This window comes from Artemia sp. Qi Xiang Cuo, chromosome 14 (assembly GCF_049724085.1).
Source record: "Artemia sp. Qi Xiang Cuo chromosome 14, ASM4972408v1, whole genome shotgun sequence".
Taxonomy (NCBI): domain Eukaryota; kingdom Metazoa; phylum Arthropoda; class Branchiopoda; order Anostraca; family Artemiidae; genus Artemia; species Artemia sp. Qi Xiang Cuo.
The window spans coordinates 17057035-17083118 of record NC_142807.1 but is presented as its reverse complement, the minus strand read 5'-3'; the positions used below and the strand labels follow the sequence as shown (position 1 = coordinate 17083118).

The 26084-nt window shown below is 34.9% G+C and overlaps 1 protein-coding gene and 1 pseudogene across 1 annotated transcript in view; one reads left to right on the top strand and one right to left on the bottom strand.

Annotated features, from left to right (window-relative positions):
- Positions 1-2968: 2968 nt before the first annotated feature.
- Taf7 (TATA-box binding protein associated factor 7) overlaps positions 2969-26084 on the bottom strand; it is a 58480-nt gene continuing 35364 nt past the window's right edge. The window contains exons 4-9 of the mRNA XM_089100172.1: positions 22313-22477; positions 21553-21730; positions 19555-19664; positions 15808-15961; positions 7498-7667; positions 2969-3122 (exon numbers count right to left, since the gene is read on the bottom strand). Of these exons, the coding sequence (XP_088956298.1) occupies positions 3096-3122; positions 7498-7667; positions 15808-15961; positions 19555-19664; positions 21553-21730; positions 22313-22477 (804 nt within the window). The 3' untranslated portion in view covers positions 2969-3095. The remainder of the gene's footprint in view (positions 3123-7497; positions 7668-15807; positions 15962-19554; positions 19665-21552; positions 21731-22312; positions 22478-26084) is intronic.
- On the top strand, positions 23581-24201 carry LOC148944215 (elongation factor 1-beta pseudogene; annotated as a pseudogene).

The window sequence follows — 26084 nt, the reverse complement described above, 5'->3', positions numbered from 1 at the left end:
CAAAACGGGAAAAAAATAACATTACTAGGGCTGACAACCTCCATTCCTTCTCAAGACCAGAATATAACTTAGGCTTTACTGAAAAAAAAATAACCGTGGATTGTCAGTTTAATACACTTATACTGATATTTATTCCTCAAAATAAAAAAGGACGAAAAAAGTGAGTAAAAAAAGTTTTTACTTATTTAAGTAAAAAACGTGAAAAAATTTAAATATATTTTGTTTTCAGTAAAGCGTAAATTATGTTCATGTCTTGAAAAGGCATGGGAGATATCGGCCCTACTAATGCTAGTTTTTTATTGTTTTAATTTTTACTCCGCAATTTTTTCTATCATCTGCTCGTCTTTAGTTTCATTTATTTATTGATAGTGATTTTTGGTATTTTTACGCTTGGCCGATTATTTTATTTTATTGCTGCATATTTTTTGCTTAATAGGGTTATTTACTTTTTTTTTGAAAAGCTTGTTTTGTGGAAAAAGTTTTTTTTAGATGAATTTCTGTTCGTTTTTTATTGACAAAGTCACTTTCATGAAAAAAATAATATTTTACATCTTTTCGGTTTTTTTTTCTATAAGAATTAATAATTTGGCTTGCTATTTGTATGTTGAGAGAAACTTTTTCAACAGTTTTTAATCCTGACACAAATAGAATTTTTTAATTTTATTTTGTACCTCCTCACGTTGACCTCGAAAAATAAAACTTAATATAATTCCCAAAAGGATTCTATTTATGCTCTTTGACAACCTAGATACACTTACAATCTATTTATTTATTTAAAATGTAAGAGCAGAAGTAATAATAGTAGTCGCCCCAAAAGCTTCAACTTAATACCCCAGTCGTGCTCGATATATTGCTCAAGTGTCTTATTGGTAACGGCAAACAGAATTCCTTTAGATTTAGTTTTAAAGTACCATTTAGTTATATAGCATAATGGGTAAATTGCATAATTATGGGGGTTTGACATGCCCAATCATAGGCAGCGCGCTAGCGCTGCCTAAGTAAAGAACGATGTGGGCACAATGGTTATTTTTTCTTCTCCATATCCGTGCACTTCGTATCGAAGGAGTTGTCGTAGAAACTTCGAAAGGGCTCATTCGATTGGAAATTGGAGTGGCTAGTGCCCTTTTTAGTAGTCGAAAGTGATTGGAGGGCAACTAGCCCCCCCCCCCCACGCCCATCAATCCCCCAAAAACATCCAATCAAAATTTTGAGATAGCCATTTTGTTCAGCGTAGTTGATTTCAGGATAGAAAAATCTTTTTGAGAAGGACACTCCCCCACTACCCTCAGGGCAAGGGTTTTAAGTTATGCCCTGGGGGCATATAAGGTTTTTATAGAAGGTGTTGTCGTAGAAACTTCAAAAAAGGCTCTTTCGATTGGAAATTCAAAGGGCTAGTACCCTTTATAATAGTCGAAATGAAAATTATGTGAATGTGGAATAAAAACACAATTGAAAATTAAACTGAAAAAGAAAAAAATTAATACCGTTTTTGATACATTTTCTTGACTAATTATAAATACATACATAGGTGGGCGTCTAGTAATAATTTAAGCTCGAATGATGACTAACTTACAATAACAAGTCTTCTGATGTTAAAAATTATCTCTAGTCCTTTGAATTTCAAATCGGATGAGCCTTTTTTCAAGTTTCTACGACAAAGATTTCAATAAAAACCTTATATGCCCCCAGGGCATAACTTATAATCCCTGCCCTGAGGGTTGTGGGGGAAAGTCCTCCTCAAAAATATGTTTTCTACCTGGAAATCAACTACCCTGAACAAAATGACTATTTCAAAATTTTTATTGGATGTGTTTGGGGGAATGATGGGTGTGGGGGGGCTAGTTGCCCTCCAATCACTTTCGACTATTAAAATGGGCACTAGCCCTTTGAATTTCAAGACGAATGAACTTTTATTGAAGTTTCTACGACAACACCTTCTTTAAAAACCTTATATACCCCCAGGGCATAACTTAAAACCCTTGCCCTGAGGGATGTGGGGGAGTGTCCTCCTCAAAATCATATTTAATATCTGGAAATCAACTACGCTGAACAAAATGGCTATCTCAAAATTTTGATTGGATGTGTTTGGGGGAATGAAGGGCGTGGGGGGGGGGGCTAGTTGCCCTCCAATCACTTTCGACTGTTAAAAGGGTACTAGCCCTGTGAATTTCCAATCGAATGAGCCTGTTTTGAAGTTTCTACGACAATGCCTTCAATAAAAACTTTATATGCCCTCAGGGCATAACCTAAAACCTTTTCCCTGATGGTTGTGGAGGAGTGTCCTCCTCAAAAACATATTTTCTATCTAGAAATCAAGTACGCTGAACAAAATGGCTATCTCAAAATTTTGATTGTACGTATTTGAGGGACTTATGGGCGTGGGGGGGGGGCTAGTTACCCTCCAATCACTTTCAAATATTGAAAAGTGCACTAGCAACTCCAATTTCCAATCGAATGATCCCTTTTCGAAGTTTCTACGACGTTTCCTTCGATACGAAGTGCCCGGGTATGGAGAAAAAAAAAAAAAAAAAAAAAAAAAAAATGTGCCAAAATCGTTCTTTACTTAGGCAGCGCTAGCGCGCTGCCTAAGAAAACTATAGAAACCTGATAAGCCTTAGGCTCGTTCTATATAATCCTGGATAATTATTCATTCAAATATAGAAAGGAATTTCGATATAATTCTAAATAAAATAATTATTTCATTGTTCCTCTTAGATTCGAATTTAATATAAAATTAGTAAATTTGTTATTTAGGACCGTCCAGTTAAAACTTTGACTTTGGTAAATAAAATAATATTTGAAATGCTAACTTACAACTGCTAATGCCACCTATAAAATTGATATTGTCGGTAACTTCTCTTCAATAACAAAAACCTATAGGACCTTCTACTAGTTAATTAATTAAAAAATAATCAAATAAAATTAACTATCGGGCTTTTCCTTGTCTCTCTATTAGAATGGAATCTGGTTGAAAATAAATAACGTAATTTATTTTTACACTCTGCAATTATAATTTAAAAACAACTATAAAAACTTAAAGACTAATTAAACATCTTCAAATCCATTCGTTAGAATATGTCAACACTGTTTATCCATCAAATCATCGATAACAATCGGTTGTACTAGAAAAAAAAAGAAATAATACTTAAGGCACAGAGAATTTAACACTATTTAATAGAATTTGAGAGAAGTCAAAGGTCTGAAAACATCCCAAGATGCTAATAGAATAGAAAAGATTTATATAATAAAAAGAGCTTTCATAGTTTTGGCCGCAACTAAATAACGCTATTTTTTACAACATTGGTCACTGAAGTGGAAAAAAAAAATTACGAACGATTAAATGCACTAACAAGAAAAAGGGATGAAAGAGTTCCCTAAACGATTTGTACGGCACTTTGGGGGCTCAAGCTTGATTTTCCTTCAGGTATTCACACGTTTTGTACAAGGAGGTGGTAGTAAAGAACGGTGCTTCTCGCATGCGAGTAACGAATGTCCAAACTTGAGCATTAGTTCGTATCGGCGCTCACGGAGAGACGGAATTTTCAGCGACTCGAGAGCGGACTCATAAGACATGTGATTTGGACCTAGCATGATTTTTGTAGCACGTTTCTGCACAGTTTCAATGTCACTACTTAGGTATTCAGTATTGTGCACTTGTGGGCTCCAGACTGGGCATGCGTACTCGAGTAATAGCCGAACATAACACAAATATGCCAGTCTGAGTTGTGTTGTAGAAAAACCTAGGCGCCGCAAAATCACTAACGATCTTAAGGCGTACTAATAAATCGTAGGTATTTTCGAAGACTACACTGCCTTTCCATGACGTGCAATTAGCAGTTCAAATAGGGATATATCCTTTTAATAGACAGTGAAAAACAATGATAAAAATTCTGGATATTTCGATGTTCAGTATTTCTGCTGACGACTGTCACTATATATATGATCGAAATATTCAGAATTTTTTGGCATTGTTTTTTCACTGTCTAATAAAAGGATGTAACCCTAAGAACAGTTATTTGAACGTAACAAATAGTATATTCTTTAGGGTAATGCGTAATGTATGCTTCTCTGAAGATCCCAAACTCCAGAACTAAAATTTCGAAATCTTTAGAAAGATCCACGAGTAGCAGCCATGGACAAAAGTAGGCAGTAAGTTTTATCCGTTTCTTAGATACTATTGTCAGATCTACAAGTCACTCAATAAGTCAGTTGAAGACGATGGCGGTTTTGGTCCCTCTTCTGAAATCTGGTCTCCTTGTTGCACAAAATATTCAAGCCGAATTTTAACATATTTTCATTTACCAATACACTTATTTTCAATCTATTAATTAATTAATAATTCAGTTTCCAATTATTTTTTAATTTACAATATTTAATCGTTATTAATTATTTTCATTATTATTCTGAACTAATTTTATTTATTAATTATTTTAATTTATTAACTTTGCACTGTACTTTATCTTAATTAAAAAAAATTACAAAATGATTATAACTGTTAGATTAGACAATTTTGCGACCCTTAAATTCCTGCGCCCGGGGCAAGCACCTCCTCGGTCCCTCCCCTAAAACAACCTTTGGTTGAAGATACTTAGGCAACAAGTCATATAATTAGGAAGGCAATTGGATGCTCTGATTACGACCAGATAATTAGGCACTTAAATACTTGTATAAAGCTAAGTTCTGACAAAAAATTCTATCTTTTTTTTAGGCGAAAATGACCAATAGAAAAAAAAACAACTAAAAACCGAAAAAAACGGATTATTGAAAACGCCCCTTACACGTGTTCTTTGTTGTAATCCCAGCTATAAAAAGTTACTCTTTTCTGAGCTTCTAACAACCAGAATGAACTCGTCATTTTAAGCGTGAATACTTTTGATTCGCCTCTATTCTGACTGATCGAAACTCGACATACGTTTCTTAAACGTTTAAATGGCGATTAAACGTTATTTATTTTACTGGGTTTTCTGTGGAAATGTATGCTTTCTTCGTGTTTCTTATTGTGTCAGGAATTACTATGTAAAGATTTTCAAGCTTTCTGCGACTTTGGATCAAGAAAATAAAACTTATTAATCTTACGTCGAACTTATAATCAAACTTATAACCAAAAACTTGTAATCTTATTAATCGAATTGATCTGTCACTTAGAATGTAAATAACATACTTGACGGAAATCCAAATGAGACAAAATATATCCATATTTTAAATTGATTTCATCAATTACAGAAAAGCTAGAAATACCTTGAAATGTGGAAGGATTAAAGTGTATTAGATTGAATATAAATTAGTTTTGAAAAAAAAAACTTTTATATTATTACTATAACGAAAGCTTTCTTGGCACAATAATAAAATGAATGTCAGTCAGGACGTATACAAGCCTCTGAGCGCCATCTATCCAAATGTCAGGGTGTGTATCCTACTTCAACAGAAAATTACATCCGAACGCACACACACACATGCACAAAAATCCTTATTAAGTGAATAATGCCATTTCGTGGGTTCAGGGGCAGTGGCATATTCAGAATTTTGAGAGGAGTGGGGTGGCTCGTTGCGAAGACTTTATATTCTAAATTAAGCCTGAAGTACCTTCTTGATATTGAAAATTACTTGCCTCTTCGTCTATTTATTATTAGGTGTCAGCTATATTTATAGAAACACTATCAATATTGTGTAGCGAATTCTCGCATCCTATTTCCACTATTAGATAATCTATCAATAACACTTTCTACACTTATGGCACTATCACAATGAACATGAAGTAGGACAAGTCTGTTGAGCCGTTCTTCCTTCATTTTTCTTTAGCAACGTTTTCAATCTTCTCAAAATTCGTTCATCAGACGCCACACTGATATCTCTTTTATTTCTTTTCTGGTTTTGTTTTAAGAGAAAAACAAAATAATTAAAAGACAAACTATATGAGAATTAAAGACTAAAGAGAGTTGTAAAAATGAACCCTTTGTCTTCTTTTCTCTAAGAGTGCGCCAACTCGGAATGAAGATTAAGGTATTTGGCGTATAAGAATCCTTAGCTTACATTTGCGCGTACCTTGTTGTTCAGAACCCCTATGAGGGAAACATACATTTTGTACGCTTCGAAGCAGATCAACAACCTTCGTGTAACCAATTATTGGGCAACACTTTTCAACTATGTAGTAATAACAACAAGATGCTTAGAGTTAATCCGTTTTCTACATCTAAGAGCATATGCGACAAAGTTTGGCTTCCTAAACTGAAAATTCCCACAATTCAATCACGGTTACAGCATAGCTGGAATGTAATAGAGAGCAAACCACAGTCTAAAATAATCGAGAGTTCAAAATGTGTTTAAAAACTTTGTCTTAAAGGAAAACTATTGTACGTTTTAGAAAAACCTCTTAAAAATGGGATAGTAACTAAACATGCATGTGAACAGCTTATGAGCAATTGCTATTAAATAACTGCTACTGAGAATTATTGATAAAAACAAAGAATACTGTCAAACAGTTACCTGAAAATACCCCTCCCCCTAAAAAATTTTTTTTTGAACATTTTATTCCCATGTAAGCTTTATTAAAATTCCAGTTATGTATGCTAAAACTCTATTCGAGTTTCCACCAATCAAAGCAGTTATAATTTTAAGTGTCCAAGGTCTTTAATTGGTAAATTTGGGGCAGTTTACATTACTGAATCATAAATAAGGTGAGCATACCATTCGAAGTCTTTTTAATGCTCTTTTTGAATATAATAATCGCTATACTCAAAATTGAATTTAATTCCATTATGAAACATCAAAGATGATACCTTTTTCTCTTATTTTTGGCTACATAAAAGGATTAAAAAAATACAATTTTTCCTTCATTATATAAAGAATAATTGTACTTAACATATTTCAACTACAGTTCCACTATCCTTTACCCCCCCTCCCCCCTTCATGGGCAAATATATAGACCGAATTATATATTTCCAGTGTGCTTTCTGGTTCTCAATTTCCTCCCAGTCGATTAAGGCATTAAATCAGTTTAAACAAGAGTGATGCTACCAGCAGCACATAAGCAGCAAGGCCGTATCCAGGGGGGAGGGGGGTTACCCGCTTTGACCGCCCCCCCCCTCTCCCCCGAAATTTTTGACCGAGTCGAAAATTAGTAAAACCTCAGAAAAAATTAGTAAAATTAGTCGAAAACCGAGTCGAAAATTAGTAACCCCCCCCCCCCGAACAAAAATCCTGGATCCGCTCTTGATAAGCAGTAGCTAAAATAAATGCAAAAGATATCATCTTGAGGGTCTCTAAAGGGCTTAAAATAAAATTTCCGAGTACTATTTTATTTGGAAAGCATAAAAAGGCCTCAGGTGGTATGTTGACCTCAATCGTAGCTCAGTAATTTAAATTGCCCCAAATTTACCCAGAGGTAACCAAGAGGTCTTGCAACTAGGGTTGTGACTAAGCACAGGTGAGGATGTTGTATAAGCACTTACAATTCAATTGAAAAGAAAATTATCAGACGGTCCTAAGCTTTCTACTTACCTCTTTCTGCTTTTCAGCTTCTTCCATTTTCAAATTCTCGAGGTTGTCTAAAAATCGCGCTTTAAGCCCCATGTTTTGTATAGTTGGAAGCTCCATCTCAGCTGATTTTCGTTTCATTTGGAGCTCTTTAAGTGCATTACGAGCCTCCTCTACCTGTTCTAACAATGCATCTACAAAAATAAAGTATTATAATATTCAATAGCCTTTGTAATTTTCTTGTAATAATCGGTATTAAAATAAAAATCCAGAATGTTAGCATAATTTTCTTTTTTTATATTATCATATAAAAATACCAAAGAACTTGATAATCTCCCAGGAAGAAACATTTTCGATTTGGAACATTTGTGACTATAAGTAGATCCACAAGGTGTAGGCCTACCTTGTGGTACACCTCCTAGGTGTACCTAAGGGTACACCTCTGTGTAGGCAGAAATATGAACGTACTTTGGAAATCCAAATCTTTCCTTCTAATGAAAAGATTACGGGATGGGAGATTAAACCATGGTCGTATCCAGGATTTTTTTTCGGGGGGGGGGGGGGGGGGTACCAAAAATAATTTTAAAAACGCATGACAAATTTGTCTATATTCATTTTTGTTACGTTTTTACGAGCCGGACAAACATTTCGAGGGGGGGAGAGTTCAAACCCCAAATCCCCAATGGATACGGCCTTGGATTAAACCTCTCTCCTGATTGAGATTAAACAGCAGATTGACGATTTCCGCGACTTCTGTCCCTGTGGTGGCGCAGTGGAATTAATCTCTGCTCGCTAAGATCGGACATAGTCCCATCTTAGCTGCGGCAAACCGCAACAACACTCACAATTTGATTTCAGCGATGAGGTCATGTAAAATTTTTCCATAATAGACCAAACGAGAAGAAAAGAAGAGGCACGATTTGCCCAATTATTTGAAACTTTAAATTAACGTTTAAAAAAATGTACAAGAATTTTTTGTTTAGATTTTCAATGAGGTTTGATTTTTAAGATTAGGCCAATTTAAATTTTGTTTTTTAAGATTTCTTTAAGGCTACGTTAAAATATGTTTATAGGTTTTCATCCAAATTATACATGGATTGTCAAAATAAGATTTCGAAAATTCCAAGCAAGGTTACGGTACATTTTCTCAATTCCCATACTTGTTAATTCTAGAAATTCAGACTACAAAAAACAACAGCAAAGAGAAACCGGTCATAAAAACCAGAAAAGACAAAAACAAGACTTCTTAAAGTGAGAAACAACACAGAAACAAAAAAAAGTAATAAAAAAAGATAAGAAACAGATAGCACAAAACCGGAAAAGGATAAATACGACAGGGCCCATAAGGTCACAGCAGACAATTTCCTTAGTAAATTAGGAAACACTTTCCAAAACCTTCCCTGCATAAGTTAATAAAACCTAAAGCGCATAGATTCTTTCTAAGGATACGATCATTTGAATTTTTTTTATGTTTTAAATTGAAAAAAAGAAACGTTTTAGCATCGAAAGTATTTAACGCGTTGACTGCCATGCCAATTTTCAGAAATCTGTCCAAAAATGACGATGTGACTTTCACATTTTATTATTAAAAATACTTATTCTAGTGAATAGTTAGTATCAAAAAGCACAAGTTTTTTATTCTTTTAAAAAGGTCTTACGAGTTAAGTCGCGCACGACTTAACAATAAAAATAATTTCAATAAAAAATTATTTTTATATTTCATTATTTTTGATTATGAAATATTAGAATAATTTCGATTATTTTTTATTTTTTTTTATTTCAATAAAAAATTATTAAAAAATAATTTCAATAAAACAATAAGAAATAATAGTTCCACAAGGAATAAAAAATAATTTTATATCTTACATTTTCAACTATTTGTTATTATACTTTTTGTAATAAATTTTCTGTTCATACAAGCCAGCATTGATTTTTTGTTCTTTTCCCAGAAGCCATCTATTGACATTAACACTGATATATTCCGAGTATAACCGTAGCTGCACAACAATGGCTAGAAACACAACTACAAGATAACTCGTAGTTGGCGTCCTAGAACAGAACGTGATCTACGAGTTATCTCGTAGTTCGCAGTCAACATTTTAAGGAAGAAAAGATTACTAAGTCTCCCCTATTAAATTTTGCTTATTATTATACTTATTTTTATGAATAATTAACTAATTATTATTATTATATAACTATTATTAACTAATATATATAATTATATTTTATATAATTTAATTATATAATTATTATTAACTATTATATACTACTACTACTACTAACAACTCATCACAGAACCAAGCCGCCTGAAGCCAACACAGCTACACACGCTCCTCTTCCACCCCAATCTATTCAAAGCCTCCCTTTTTACACCCGCCCACGAAGTTCCCATTTCCTTTAAATCTTTCTTTATGACGTCCTCCCACCCCAGACGGGGACGACCTACTTTCCGTTTAGCCCTAGATGGTTGGTTTGCTCCTAAACTAATGAATAACTATTATATAACTAATTATTATATAACTAATTAACTAATTATTATACTATTATTTTTATGAAATAATATACTTATTATTTTTATGAAATAATTAACTGAGATTGATTGCCAACTGGAGAGGAATCTTCAAAATTTTGAAAGTTAAGCATTAAAAGCCACAACTTCGATTTCTCTATCCTATGGTCGTTTAAGGGGTAAAGGATACAGCGAGGTGGCCATAAATTACTTTATTTTTGTGGTCGTTATCTGAGAACGATTTCTTTCTTACCTATCTGTGGTTTAAATAAGAAAATATATTAATAGATGATGAGAAAAAAGAATCGACGACACGAATTGAAAAGTCTTTTTAGTCTTAATAAAAATCTTTAATATCTTTTAATAGTCTTTTTATCGGTAGGTTTTTTTAGTACTCTTAGGTAGAGTGATTTCTCTATCCTTTTGGGGTGGGGACATTAGTCAAATGGGGATCCATTTGAGGATTCCTGCACTTGAACCGCTTACTTTGGTATTTGCTCTGTCTATTTAGATTGTTCCAAAATGAAGTACTTATTATATCTGCTTTACACGCAAGACTTGACACGCAATACACCAACAGTAAACGAAAAACATCTCCTAATTTTCTTCTTTTAGGACTTTTTTGTTTTGAGACAAGAAATAGCAGGAACTGGCACAAGCGGCGAGGGATAAATTTTTCCCTTGGCAAGGGGGCAGAGTTGTATGTAGAATGATGTCAAGATGCAGATAACACTAGAGATATGATGCTAGAAGCATTTAATATACGATTATCCTGTTTCTCAAGCAGCAACGGGTAAATTCAGCTACTGCAATATATTAGAAAATAATTCTCATGATTCAAATTAATGAAATGAGAACTATCACTGAGCAAGGACTCTTTGTATGATTAACGTAAAAAAAACTACAAATGTACCGTGAGTAATCTGTGATATATTTAAAATACAAAAAAATAAAATTCTTTCCTTCTAAGGATACTTCCGGTATAAATTAAACTCCCCCTAATTACACTTAAATCCCGTTTCAAACTTGAGTCTAAATTCTTAATCAGCAAAAGAAAAACCGCATTCTATTCTCAGCTAAACATTGGCCCTAATCAAGGAAGATGGGTTTGAATTTTGCGAAGGTACTTGGCAATAAAAAATCACGAGATACAAAGTTCACAGGAAGTTTAAGTTATCATAGCAGGATGACTGTTTAATCGTCAAAAATATTGAAAACAAATTCTTGTCCTGCAAGTTAGCATAATGAGTTTAGTTTATAAGCATAATTACCAAGCAGAAGCCCCTCCAAATGAGTTGGTCCAATCGTAAAAAAGCTTTTAGCGTGGAAAATCAAGACTTCCGTTTTATAATATAAGACAGGTGTTTTTCGGGTTATTATGATTGTTATTATTCAGAACCCAGGCATTATGATTACAGACATTATGTTCCTACCGAAGTGAAGCCTTGCTCATGAAATGTACGTCACCTGAATGTAAGTCACAATAAAACTATTACTTTTCTATTTGTGTTTGTTCTTATTATATGCCTGTATCTCATCGCACAGTAGATAACTAGTTCAATTGTACTCCATAGGCAACGCTCCTATGGAATCTGATAACTCTACGAAGAATGATTACGCTCCTGGATTGACGGCTCCCCAGCCTAATTTATCACCTCACAAGGAAATTCAAATTTTTTATTTAATCTATATTATTTTCTCTCATAGAGAGTGGCGCAGTCACCCATTTATCTTACTCCCCATTACAAGTAGTGTAATCTTTAGTGGCACAAGTTTATATCAACTCAGTGGCTCAAGGTAAAACCTAAGCGGCACACGGAGAGCAATTCCATAACAGCGCAGTTGGCGCAATCCTTAATAATACAGCTTGAATCCTTAATGTCACAAGTGGTATAGGGCCAACACACATAAAAATCCCCCCGGCAGAACTCTTAAAGAAGAAGACACTTGAAAGCACATTTTTGCTACCGAATTCGTTATAGCCTCGTCTTGATTGACATTCACCCTGTCAGCAGCATTTTTAGGAGGTGGATCATTTTTGGACAGTCAGCTATGATTGGACAGCCAATATGACTTGTTAGCCTTCTAAAATTTCGAAGGCTATGATTGGCTGTCAAACTAAACCCGTTTGCTGCTGGCAGGGTAAATGATGTCAGTCAAGTCGAGCCTTTATTACTTTATAATTTTGCTAGTTTTCCGTAAAATCCAGTATTTTTCTAAAAGTTAATCTTTTTAGTTCTTCTTCTTCTTCTTCTATTTCACAGCAGGCGGGCTTTTCAGTTGATACTATTTAGCCCTTTTTCTTTTGCTTCACTCTGTGGGCTACAGAGCTACTGGTTTGGTTGTCTCTTATTTATTAGATATTATCAGATATCTTTCAGTAGATCTTTCGACTCAAAGAGTTCAAATATAAGATGATAGATGTCGATTTCTATGCTCTGTGTGCAGGTATAGTTGGCTAGGAGTTTATATTCCCTTACAAATGTTCTTCTTCTGTTTCAGCAAACGTGGGCTTTTCAGTCGAGACTATTCAGCCCTTTTCCTTTTGACTCACTCTGTGAGTTGTAATGAACCACTGCAAGTGATTGTTCCTTATTTAACTTGTATTGGCTTGAATTTGTTTCAAGTTTTCCGTAAAATCTAGTATTTTTCTGAAAGTTAATCTTTTTAGTTTATATTCCCTTCCAAAGTTACTTTGAAGGGCAAAATAATTGCCTTCTTCTGTAAAACACCCGTGAAAACAAATGAAAACAAAAGTGGAGAAAATACAAGATAAGATGACCCAGACACAAGTATTGGCACTTTTTCCAGCGACGTCTGTTCAATTTGTTAATGTACACAAAGACTTACAGCTCAACCAAGGTACTATATCAACAAGGCTAAGCCATTTAGACTTATGTAGCTGTGTCAGTGAACAAAAAACCGAGATACATTGTTGAGATCGCACAGAATGGAAAATCATTGAAAAAAGCAAAAGAAACAGATTCAAAATGAACTGAAAATTGCATATATATATATAGCGGTACACGTAGGCACTTTATGAATGGCATAAGAAATATCTAGTCTAAGTGTTTCGTCTCCATGAATTATACATATTAGATATTGCAATTTTCTTTTCCCAAGAGTGATATACTAAAATGACACACTGAATTGTAGCGTTGACACACTTTCATATTCGATGTACATTAAAAAAAAAAGCTTCTACTCAAAAGAAGATTCATACTATGGAGGGAGATAATGACTTGGAAGGAAGTGACTGAATTGGGAAGAAACAAAAATTTAATATCATTATATATTTCAACGATCATAATTTATGAACTTGATCAACCTTTTTTGGTCCCATTGTATGTACAATATACAGTAAAATATAGATACATTAATTTGTAATTTACTATCAAAAGCATGAGTTTTGGCGCGCTCCTTGGGCGTTTTCTTCCACCACAGCAGCGAAGGTTCCCAAAGGTGTTTGAAGCAGGTGTATTAGCTTTATATGCCTCTTATTACCACTATTTATTGGAACCATGCTTGTTAGATGCCGGGTTTCTGTTTACCTGCTCCAGGGTTGCCACGTTACTATTTCTCGTGATTTCTTTTTCATAGCCTAGTGATTTTATTTTGGCTACTGGTCTTTAGTTATTTCTAAGAACACCTAGTCATTTTTTGCTTTTATTACTGATTTTTTTCTTAGAATTGCAAAAACATCTAAAAAATGCGATGGAAAAGGCTCGCAAGTGCTTGAATAAGAATAAAATTAGCAATGAGATTCTTTTGGTCTCCATGTAGAATATCTCCTATTTCCTGAGCAAAACTCCCTTAAACTTTTTTTGAGACACATAAATTAAAACTACACTTCTAACGATTTCAAGAAGATTTTTTTTGCTCATTTATTGTTTTGTTTTTCTTAAGATATAAGTAATTTTATTTTTGACGTGGTGGCAACCCTGACATGCATGCATTTTCTATGCCGTAATAAACCTATACAATACATTTATGCACAAAAATGCACTGACAGATTCCAAAGTAGTGATCTTTGAAATACCCAAGCATTTTAGTGTAGACATTTCATTACATGTGGACAAAAACAATAAGACAGTCACAAGCACATATCATGAACAATAGTAGATAATACAACACAGTAAAAAGAATCATAGTAACCAAAATATCGGAAATAATAACGATGCTAATGATATGAACTGTTAATGAAAGCTTTATGCACAAGAAAATAAAAGCCAGTGAATTAAAGTGAATAGAAGGATATAACAATAAGTGAAATAGGATAAAGTGAAATACAATAAAGTGAATAGGATCAGATGATACAACACTTGTGGCGCGCATGCATAAAAAAGAAGCTCCAAGATTCAATTAAATCACAAGAAATTTAAGGAGCATATACCTCGAAAACATATAAATAGAGTCAAAGGTTAGGATTTGACCAGTCATTGGCCGAGATTTTCCTTGGAGGAAGGAATTACCCAATTTAAGACCCTTGTCCCAAATGCTGAAAATCAAATCTTGTGGCGAAACATTTTCATATTTTCGTAAATCGTAAAAATATCGATGGGCAGATTTCAGCCCTTTACCCAACCCCTTTTAATTGTAGTCCTACTTAGAGCATACATTGTTCCTTTGTCATAGGCAAAACCCAAACAAGTTTTCGAAAGTAATAAGCAATAAGAATAGAATCAATATTCTACAGAATGATATATGGCGTTTACTCTTAAGACGAAGGGGTGCAAGAATTTTAAGACTGCAGACAAGATCAGGGTGAAAGAAATGCGAGTAGTCACATAAACCCAAAGTAGTCATACACCAATCATGCAATTTATATTTTTCAAATTATCCAAATAACAAAATAGGGCCGCAGTCAGTCGAGATAGGACACAGTGGGAAGGCCACCAAGATTCAGAACTAACCCATGAGCCACTCCTTGGAGCCTTTTTATCTAAAATTAATAGCACTATTTTCTTAAAACTATTACAGAGCTTTCCAAAATAGCATCTTACCTTTGTTTTCTGAGAATATTTTTTTAATGATAAAATTTTTGAAAAATAACAACTGTAGATGATGATTCTAATGGAAACATAATGTATTATTTACTGTTTGGACTTCGGACTCTGAAGTTCAAAATTAACTTTGAAAATCTATGCTAAGAAATCTAAGCCAGATTTGATTTTTCAACAAGAATATATTATTATATTATTTTTAATATTTTCTATAAGGTTTTCTCTTTTTTTAAACTCAATCAGTGCCAGAAAGGAATTATACTTCAGATAGATTTGGCAGATGAATTTTTCGAAACACTGTTGCAAGGTTACGTTATTAAGATCAGGGACAGGGGGAGAAAGTGACCCAAGGCACCCCTCGAAGCCCAGAATTTTTATGGAATTTCTGAATAATTATTATTAAAATTATCAAGTAAAATTTTGTTAATTCCCCCGGCAGACAAAGACCAGGCTTTTCAATAATGCAAAAAAAGCAATACCAACTGAGACAATAAGAGGCAAACTAGTATATGCATAAATACTTCAGCTATATCATTAACAGCCATCCACACTAAAAGTAGACAAACTGAACAAAGTGAAAGGGCCATAAAAATTAACTCGCAATTTTAAGCCACAAAATACAAGAGCCATAGCATCATTCCTCCAATAAAACTTATCTAATACTGTATTTGTCACTGTCTCAGTTATCAAAAATTTATCATTTCTTTGAATTATTTGGCTATTTGGTAAGCCGACACAAAAAGTTAAAAAACAAGAAGAAAAAAAGTAAGAGAGAGTAAGAGTTTCCAATGTAGAAGTGAAACATGGTAAGAATAAGTCTACCTTTGGCTGCTTCATCGTTAACATCCTCTACTTCTTGTTTGATCACTTTTCTCTTGAAGACAGGTGACAGTCCCCTCCGTCCTTTGCTACCACTGGGGTTGAACATTTCACTACTAAATTGGGTCAGGAAATCAGATGCTCCCCGATTCGGAATCTATGGAGAATATTTCAATGAGCACGAAAATAGAGCCTAGGATTTGTAGGGTGGTTAAGATCATAACTTGTCCTAGATCATAAGATTATAACCGTTCCAGCCGAGTGGTTAGCGCACTAGACTTTGAGGCCCTTTGTTCGCGAGGACATAGGTTTGAGTCCTGGTATCGCTGGTTATTTGGTTTATTTGGTTCTGGACATAGGTTTGAGTCCTGGTATCGCTGGTTATTTGGGTTATTTGGTTCTGGACATAGGTTTGAGTCCCGGTATCGCTGGTTATTTGGTTTATTTGGTTCTGGACATAGGTTTGAGTCCTGGTATCGCTGGTTATTTGGCTTATTTGGTTCGGGACATAGGTTTGAGTCCTGGTATCGCTGGTTACTTGGCTTATTTGGTTCGGGACATAGGTTTGAGTCCTGGTATCGCTGGTTATTTGGTTTATTTGGTTCTGGACATAGGTTTGAGTCCTGGTATCGCTGGTTATTTGGTTTATTTGGTTCTGGACATAGGTTTGAGTCCTGGTATCGCTGGTTATTTGGTTTATTTGGTTCTGGACATAGGTTTGAGTCCTGGTATCGCTGGTTATTTGGTTTATTTGGTTCTGGACATAGGTTTGAGTCCTGGTATCGCTGGTTATTTGGTTTATTTGGTTCGGGACATAGGTTTGAGTCCTGGTATCGCTGGTTATTTGGTTTATTTGGTTCGGGACATAGGTTTGAGTCCTGGTATCGCTGGTTATTTGGTTTGAACAGAGGTTAGAAGTATGACTCTGTAACCTCAGCCAGAGTCGACCCAGCTTTAAACGGTTATCTGAAGAAACCTGGGGAAGGTAAACAGGAAGGGTGTGTGAAAGCACAAGATGGCTGGACTCAACCCCCACACCTTGCACTTTATGGCTGAAGGGCCATGAAATGGAGATCAGCACCGCCGGTAGGGATTGTAAAGTCTAATGCAATATTCTTTACCTTATTTCCCTTAAGATCATAATAAAATAGTTTAAAAGGGAACTAATAATACATTATGAGGGATATCAAAAATAGGGACGGGCCAAGTGGCCAAGTGTGGGGAGGGGGTATTTTTCTTGAAAACTCCACTGGTCCTGTAGAAATATACCAGATAAAATCCCCCTAGTAGAAATTTATAGACATAAACATGGAATATAAAACACGAATATAAACAATTGAATATGGAAAGGAAAAAGGGGTGGAGACTAATAAGTGAAGACTAGCCAGAAAATAGCCCAAAATTAATTTTAAGTGCATCATAAAGAATATAAAATATTCTAGAATAGAGAATATACATAAAATATAGAATATAGTTTTTCAAGAAAAAGATACGATAGTTCCTACCTCCAGGCTAGGCAGCCAACAATGAAATCAGTCTACTATCGCTGCCATATTTCATATAAATGCCCAAGTTTGAATCTATGTTGTTTAAACTAAACTAATAATGAAATAAAAAAGACACCCTTTATAACATGCCCTTTTACGCGCCAAGTGTCTAAGCCAAGTTTATTTCTTGGTGAATGTCTTCCTCTTTTGTGGCTAGTTTTGTACGAAGCATTACTTGTCAGGTTGGATATTAAACTGATGGTTCTAGACAAGAATCACCAACTCTCGATCTTTTGCGTGCTTAACAGTAGACATGCTTTCCGCTTTCAAAAATGCTTGCTCATTTTTGCTTGACGGCACACGAAACGTCGATCCACATAGAAACAAGTAAAAATTCCTACCCCCAAAAACGGATCAGTTTTTGACCGTTTGTCCAACCGTCTGAATGGGCTATTACAAATACTTCAGACGAGTAAACCTTCCGATGCACGCCTAGTGGATGCGTTATTGATCGCAAGGGGTGAACTTGTATCATGTACTATAGATGTCGGTACCAAACCAAGTCCACTGGAAGTATTTACCCGTACGTCTTAGTCCCAGTCCACATCCCTGTGCACTTCTATCATAGAGAACGCTTCACCGTTGCCATTAATTGCATATTTCCAAATTGTTTTCTTCATCCTTTATCTTACCCAGCTATGACAATTTAACTCCTTATTCCCTCCCCCTCACAAAAAAAGAATTAAAGATACAAAATATAAACACTATAGGATATTCTAAACCATACATTCTACCTAGATTCTGGAACATAGATAGAACATTCCGAAATCCCTTCTTTTCTTTATTACTTTTTTTTTTGTCTTACTTTCCCTTTGGCTGCTTAGTTTTACATATGAAACTAATTTCCCTCGGAGAGGGGAGGGAGAGGAATTGTCCGGGAAGAATCAGCATAGAGCCTTCTAAACGATACTCAAACATACCCATTAAATAGTACCAAAGGAAGTTTCCCAACTATAGCCAACATAAAGTCCCCAGGAACTAGAAGTCCTTATGAGCTATACAAAGGACCTGACGCTAGGTTTTCTTCTTTTTTCTCTTTTTTTTAGCAAGATAATCACTAGAATTCTAAAAGAAGAGAATAAAAAGTTAACAAAATGACAGAAATGGTCAAACTGATAGAAAAAAAGGGAGGCAAGAGGGATTTAATAACAAGAGATCGTTGACCATTCACCCTTACGATAAGCCTTACTAAAGAGCCATATGCCTTCCATGTGTTATTTATTTGTTTCCCCAACCGTTTTATACGGAGGGTTGTCGCATGAGTGTGACATGGAGACACTTGATCAGAAACTAAACGTTGTAGTGATCTGTTTAAAGGTCAGAAGTTACTGCAAGGCAACCAGCCCCCCTTTATTGTATGTTTTTGCCCCCATAGCCCTTATTATCAGACCGAAATTGTGAGACAGCCATTTTGCTCAAAATAATTGAAAGGTTAAATAAGAATGCCTCCAGTGTTGGCATACACCCCGCAGCCTAAAAGGCAATAGCCCTAAATTATATATCAGACTCTGCTAAAATTCCTATAAATTTGGTTTCATTATTTCTCCTTACTAATAAGTTTAACCTTCATAATAGTTGCCACCATCAATTAGAATAAAATTTGCGTTTTTATTAGTAAAAAAAACATGTTTTTTTTTGTTATAATAGGGCAAGTTCCACTCTTTTAGAAGTGTGCGCGCATGCGTGCACCACGGCACACAGCATCACCACAAGTTCCTAGACGAAGACTTGAAAAATTACTTGTCATGTAGACATAAATAAGACGTAATGCCGCCAAGATACCACCACTTGAGAGAAATTATCCTATTCCATAAGACATATATCCTCAAAAACATAATTTCTATCTAGAAAATCAACTACGCTGAACAAAATGGCTATCTCAAAATTTTGATTGGATGTGTTTGGGGTAATGATGGGCGTGGGGAGGGGGGGGGGGGTAGTTACCCTCCAATCATTTTCGACTATTAAAAAAGGCACTAGAACTCTCGATTTCCAATCGAAAAAGCCCCCTTTGAAGTTTCTACGACAACCCCTTCCATATGAAGTGCCTCTGAAAAAAAAATAAAAAATAATAAAACATTGGAGCCGTATGGCCTTTACTATAGGCAACGCTACAGCGTTGCCTCTGATAATAGGGCAAGTTCCACTCTTTTAGAAGTGTGCACGCATGCGTGCACCATGGCACACACCATAACGTCAATACCTGCATACTAGGCAACGACGATGACATCGAGTCCGATTCGTCGGCAGACTCTCTAATAATTGTACTGCTTTCTTCTTCAGAATCAGAAAGATCTTCACCAAATATATCAGCTAAAAAAAAGAGAACAATCAGCAAATATCCGCAGAAAATAAAAAGAATTATCGAATAGAAAAGAACCTTTTTAATTAGGAAATATAGCTTGCAATGGAAATATGACTTGCCGTTACCCAAACAGAAAGGCATAATTCAAGCATCGCATTTATTTTTTGAAAATAAGCATACACTTGGAAAATAATAATAACACTAATAACACTTGGAAAATTACAGAGCGTTTGGCGTTTCTTGGCATTACTTTTTCAAGCTTCGTAATTGAGTTTGCCTCAGAAACTGAAATCAGACACTTATTACTACACTAGTTTTGCCAATTGCACTAATTTTGCCTTATTATTACACTAAATAATTACACCACTGAAAAAATGTCAAGAAACGCCAACCCCTAGATAGCGTTGATGATGTGTTATCGACACTAGTATCATTATCAACCCTTAGAAGTTACACATACTCTACCAAGTGGCAATAAACATACCAGAATTGTCAGATGGTAGAAATTGTTCTTTACATAGTGAGGTGGACAATAAGGAGAATCGGGTGTAATTTGTATATTACATATTACATTGTAATATATATTACAACAATTACAGCAGAAATATTCGGTAATACTCTCTTTCAGCTCAGCACCACAATGATTTATAACCCATTCGGGGGGGGGGGGGGGGTATTTTAGTTCAATTTTTTAGGGGGAGGGGTCCAATTTTAGGAATTTTGAGGGTCAATCAGTTTTGAGTGTGTTGTTTTATTTTTAGTTCCGACTTTTTTTTTATTACATTCCAATTAGTTTGAGGTTAATCCGATTTTTTAAATGATTTTTCTTTTACATTTGAAAAATGCATTTTTAAGCTTTGAGCTAAAAGTTTTAAAGCTTAAAGCATTTAATCTTTAACGCATTAAACGTAATTTTAAGCTCTGAGCTACGGGCTTTGCTTCACTGTTTACTAGGTCACAGCTAATGCTGCAACCAGAAAAGGTGGCGAAAGATACAAGAAAGCGTATATGAAAGTCCCTCTCATATAGTGCTAGGGGGACATAACACAGGCTGTTATTTTAAAAATTCTCGCTTTTACAACTTGAAAGCTTGAAACGAAACGGAGCATGAAAGTACGGAGCACTTAAGAGATATGTGAACAAAGTCTACTACTCTTCCATTTTCAGCCTCAAGGATTTTTTTTTGTATTTTTTAGAGCGTTTAGAAACGAAGTAATTTTTAAATTTAGAAATTTAAATTTAGTAAATTTTAGTAATTTTTTTAAATTTAGTAATTTTTAAATTTAGAAATTGAAATTTAGTAATTTTTAGTAATTTTTTAAAATTTAGAAATATGTTTTGTGTTTCAAATTTGAAATAACCCAACAAAAAGCGGGGAGGGAGGGTCATTCAGGGAGGATACTCTTACCCTTCTCTTTTTGCAGGTCTAACATGTCATACACGGAAGCATTGGTCTTTTGTTCGCTTATTTCTCAAAATTCTAAAAATATAATTTTTCGAGTCGGTTGAAACATTACAATTTACCTTGTTTTTAGCCTAGAAATAGCGATCCCATAGACACGAGGTCACTGTCAGTCAGAAAATAGAAATTTATGCAAAAGTAGGAAATAGCATAATTTATGGTATTTCCATTCAACTTTTGTTACTTAATTCCTATATATTTTTTTTTTTTACAACTGCACTATTTTTGGTTCTGTTTTATTTGCAATACAATAACTTGATTTATTTCCCTGTCTTTGGCATAATTTTAGATATTATATGATTATTTAATTTTAGATATTGGCATGATATACAATTTTAGATATTAAAATATTTTAGATTGCAAACTGTCCAAACTTACCGACACCAATCCTAAAAAAAGTTAAAATTACACCGTTATAAAACGTTTCAACTCACCAACACCAGCGCTAACAAAAGTTCCTGTGGCAATAGGACCTGCCACACTACCATCTGCAGCTAATTTAGGCTTTGTTTCATCTTCTTCTGTAACTACTTCCCATCGAACCGATACAGCTTCGTTATCAGATCTTAGGAGACGCTTGACCTCTTTTTCAATTTCAGGAGCTTCAGCATGCTGAAAGGAATAAATACAGTTTTTTGGCCTTGCAGAGAGAGAGCGGGAGAGAGAGAGAGAGAGAGAGAGAGAGAGAGAGAGAGAGAGAGAGAGAGAGAGAGAGAGAGAGAGAGAGAGAGAGAGAGAGAGAGAGAGAGAGAGAGAGAGAGAGACAGAGAGAGAGACACAGATACACACAGACAGAGAGAGAGAGAGAGAGAGAGAGAGAGAGAGAGAGAGAGAGAGAGAGAGAGAGAGAGAGAGAGAGAGAGAGAGAGAAGGGGACAAACTGTTTTTGTTTCTGGTCTCCATAAAACTATGTACTACATTTTTTTTATGCCCGAGAAAGTGAGTCAAAGAAAGAGAATGTGAGAGTGAGGGAGATAGTGATTGGACAGAGCGACAGAGTAAAAAAGAGAGCGAGCAAGAAAACGGGAGGGAGACAGAAAGAGAGTGAGTTAGAGAGAGAGGGACAGAGAGAGAGAATCACAGAGGACAGGGGGACAGAGAGATAGAATCATTTTACCAACTTGATTAACTTAGTTTCTAAAAGGTTTCAATTGTAATAAGAGCCCAGAGCGAATATGAAAATAAATAGTTTACCTTCTTCTTTAATGTCTTTCTGAAACGCCTTCTTCTAACATTCTTAAGCGGCGGTGTGATACCATGAGGCCAGATATACTTTTTGTCAACTTTATTTATGTCCTTCTTCTTTTTCGATGTGGTATCTTCTTCTAACACTTCTTCACCTTCTAAACCAACAAGCATCTATACAGAATACACAAAAACAAGATGAAATACAAAAGAAAATAAAAATATAAATGCTATTAGCATGGAGTTCCTTGTTCTAGAATAATTTACGGTCAACAAAATTTAAACTTTTTTCTGTTAAAAGGAACTCAATTAATGATTATGAGGGACTTTTTTATGCTGATTACAATTCTTTTCACAGGACTTTTCCATCACCCAAGGTCTTAGAGTAATAATATGAAAAGCATTTTTCGGGTCAATACCTTACAATATTATGATATTTCAGCTGAAATTACATTTACTGAACTAAAATGTGTGTGAATTTGATTTTTAGCTGTACTTCGCTTGAGGAACATTTCCCTAGTCTCCAATAGTAGTCTGTCAACATGTTTGGACACCGTTTTCCCTGGAAGCCCCTTTTTTCGTTTTCACAATGTCTTAACCCTAGTTTGACAGGGAGTAAAGGCAATAACATTTTATAGAGCTTAAAAGTGATATGGCCATTACTTTCAAATCCCCATATATCTACCAAGAAAAATTGCCATACTTAATAGTCGATGTTAGGGGCTCCCCCACATGTAAAATTGATCAGCCAAAGGGAATAGCCGGACGCCTTTGATTCCATTACATAGCAACACTCCTTTCAAACTTGTTTTCGAGGAGTATGGCAGTTTTTCTTGGTAGATATGTAGGGATTGGAAAGTAATGGTTATCTTACCGTAAGTTTTAATTATAAGAAAAGAACTGGCCGAATGGGAAGTAACTAAATCCAGGACAAGAAAACATTTTTCACCAGCCACTTTTAAGCTAAAAAAAAGTTATTGTCTCTACTCTGTATAAACTTTGTGAAAGCAGTTAATTTTGTGAAAGCAATGGATCCTGATGGCAGTGCAATAACCTTCCTGACAATAAATTTCCATAAGTAAGTAAAGCTAAATCAAAAGAAAAAATATTTATCAGCCCTCAAATAAGAGAACTGATGAAAGGTGCATAATTTAAAATCAATTAAATATGCAAGAACCCGATGCATAGTTGGCCTTAAAAGAATCTGTCATAGTTATATCTCATATCCTCTGTTTTCTGCAGCAGCAGCAGCAGCAAAAAAAAAAAAAAAGACCAAAATGGCCAATACTGACCTAAAAACCGAAAAGGGACAGGAACAACTAAACGAACTTTTGGCCAACAAAAGTTACCTTCAAGGACATGAACCATCCCAAGAGGATGCAGCTGCCTTCAATCAGCTAGGTAAAGCCCCCACTGACAAATTTCCTTACTTGCTTCGATGGTACAAGCACATTAGCTCTTTTTCTGATGCAGAAAAGAAAGGATTTCCCGGTATTCCAATTTCTGCAGCCAAAGAAGATGATGAAGTTGATCTTTTTGGATCAGATGAGTACGATGAAGAAGCTGAAAAAATCAAGGCAGAAAGGATGAAGGCATATAGTGATAAAAAGTCAAAGAAACCTGCAATTGTTGCTAAATCTTCAGTCATCTTGGATATAAAGCCATGGGATGACGACTCGGATATGGCTGAAATGGAGAAACTAATTCGAAGTGTACAAATGGATGGTCTTGTCTGGGGTACAGCTAATCTTATTCTCCTTGCATATGGAATTAAGAAGTTATCCATCATGTGTGTTGTAGAAGATGATAAAGTATCCATCGACGAACTTCAAGAAAAAATTTCTGAATTTGAAGACTTTGTCCAGTCAGTGGATATTGCTGCGTTCAAAAAAGTTTAATTCTTAATTAATTACTTGTGAGAAGGGAATAGATCAGAGCAAAGAAAAAAAAAGAAAGAGAATCTGTCATCAACCTCTCGTTAGTTCTCAGGCCTGAGAACTACAGAGAAGTTGTCAGTGAGATGGTTGAGAACTACAACATGTTAGGATGTAATATGCCTTTAAAAATACACTCTCTGGTCACTCATCTTGATTCCTTTCCTGAAAAATTAGGGGTTGTGAGGGACGAACACGGGGGGGTTTGCGTCAAAACATTATGGAAACGAAAAAAGGCGTTACCAGGGTAAATGGTTACCATAACTAGTAATAAACAGGATATTTAATTTTGCTTTTTAAATGGTGGGTGATGGAAATTTATGACTTCGTGTTTGGAATCAGCAGATGGCAGCATCTAAGAAACGCCTAAAACAACGAAAAACGAAGCCGTTGTTGACCATAATTAGTCTTTGTTGCAAAACTAATGACGGCAATGACCTTCACAAATTATCGTCTGGAGGGTGAAAGAGCAATGAAGGATCCTGACACCGATCAGAAAAATTCCTACCGAGAATTTTATCAAGAAGCAAATGTCAGCTGCTTATGAGAGCATTGTCGAAATTAAGTGGCGATTTAACCATCTAATTTTTGCAAGATTAACGCTATTGCTCTGCCATATATATTGTATGCCACACCGTTTTGGAGAATTTTTCCTCGCATGGTCATTAAGCAAATCAGATCGTGCTATTACCATTTTTCAAAATATCTCCTTCACCTCGATTCGTGGACCCAAAACTCCTTTACGTCTAATCTTTATAATATAATCGATTCCTGTGTTGCCATTACAGCTAGGGTTGTGAATTTTTCAAACTTGTGGGCAAGGCCGTATTCATGGGAGGGAATAGGGGGTTGTCCCACCCCCCGAAATGTTAGTCCGATTAGTAAAAACATGATAAAATACGGAAAAACACATCTTTGATGTGTTTTTAAAGCCTTTTTTTGTAATTGTTTATGTATAAACTCATTATCCGATTTTTTTTTTTTTTTTGGTATGTTTGATTGTACTGCACTCCGTCTATATTTTTGTTTTTATGATAGGTCATAAATAAACCATCCATTGCACTACATTCAATTTCAGCACTTCACAGATTTTACGCTACTAGATACATATTCATACGTAAAAACATATAAAACTAACACATATCCATTTTAGCAGAAAAGATCGACAGGATACAAAACATTAGTAGAAAGAGATCGTCCCACACAAGAGTACTCGTTTCTGCTATATTGTGCTGCGACATAAAAAATTTTGCACAACCAAAGCCAAACTGCTACAGATTGAAAACAGCATTCAAGTGCAAATCGTTTAGAAATAAATAATGTGGTCTAATCAAACAACGTAGCAATAACCTACGGTTACTGCAGCACAATGGTTATGAGAATTTTTTCTAGAGAAAAAAAAATTGAAGCTTGAATCACTCGAATAAGAATTGTTCCTTTTGCTGTACTAAATGTAATAAAGGGTAAAAAATTTTAAATACAAATACTCCTCAGTATTATTTGTATTTTATTTTATCTGAATGGTAAGGTAGTCTAAGAAATTATTTTCTAGTTATGCTTATCTGATAATTAAATAAATATGAGAAAATAATAATTAATAAGTTATAATTATAGTAATAATAAGTAAATAATAAAATATAATAATAAATAAGTGGTTAGATGTTTTAAAACCCCAGAATCTGGATGGTGCAGCATTCTTTCTTGAATAAAAATGGCTAACAAGAAAACTTGTGGAGCAGCAGTTATAGGTCAATCTGGTTAGGGCTGTACAAAAATATGGGCTGAAACATGAATTCAACTTTAAAACATACAGATGTCCCTATCAATTTTTTTTGCATTTAATGCAG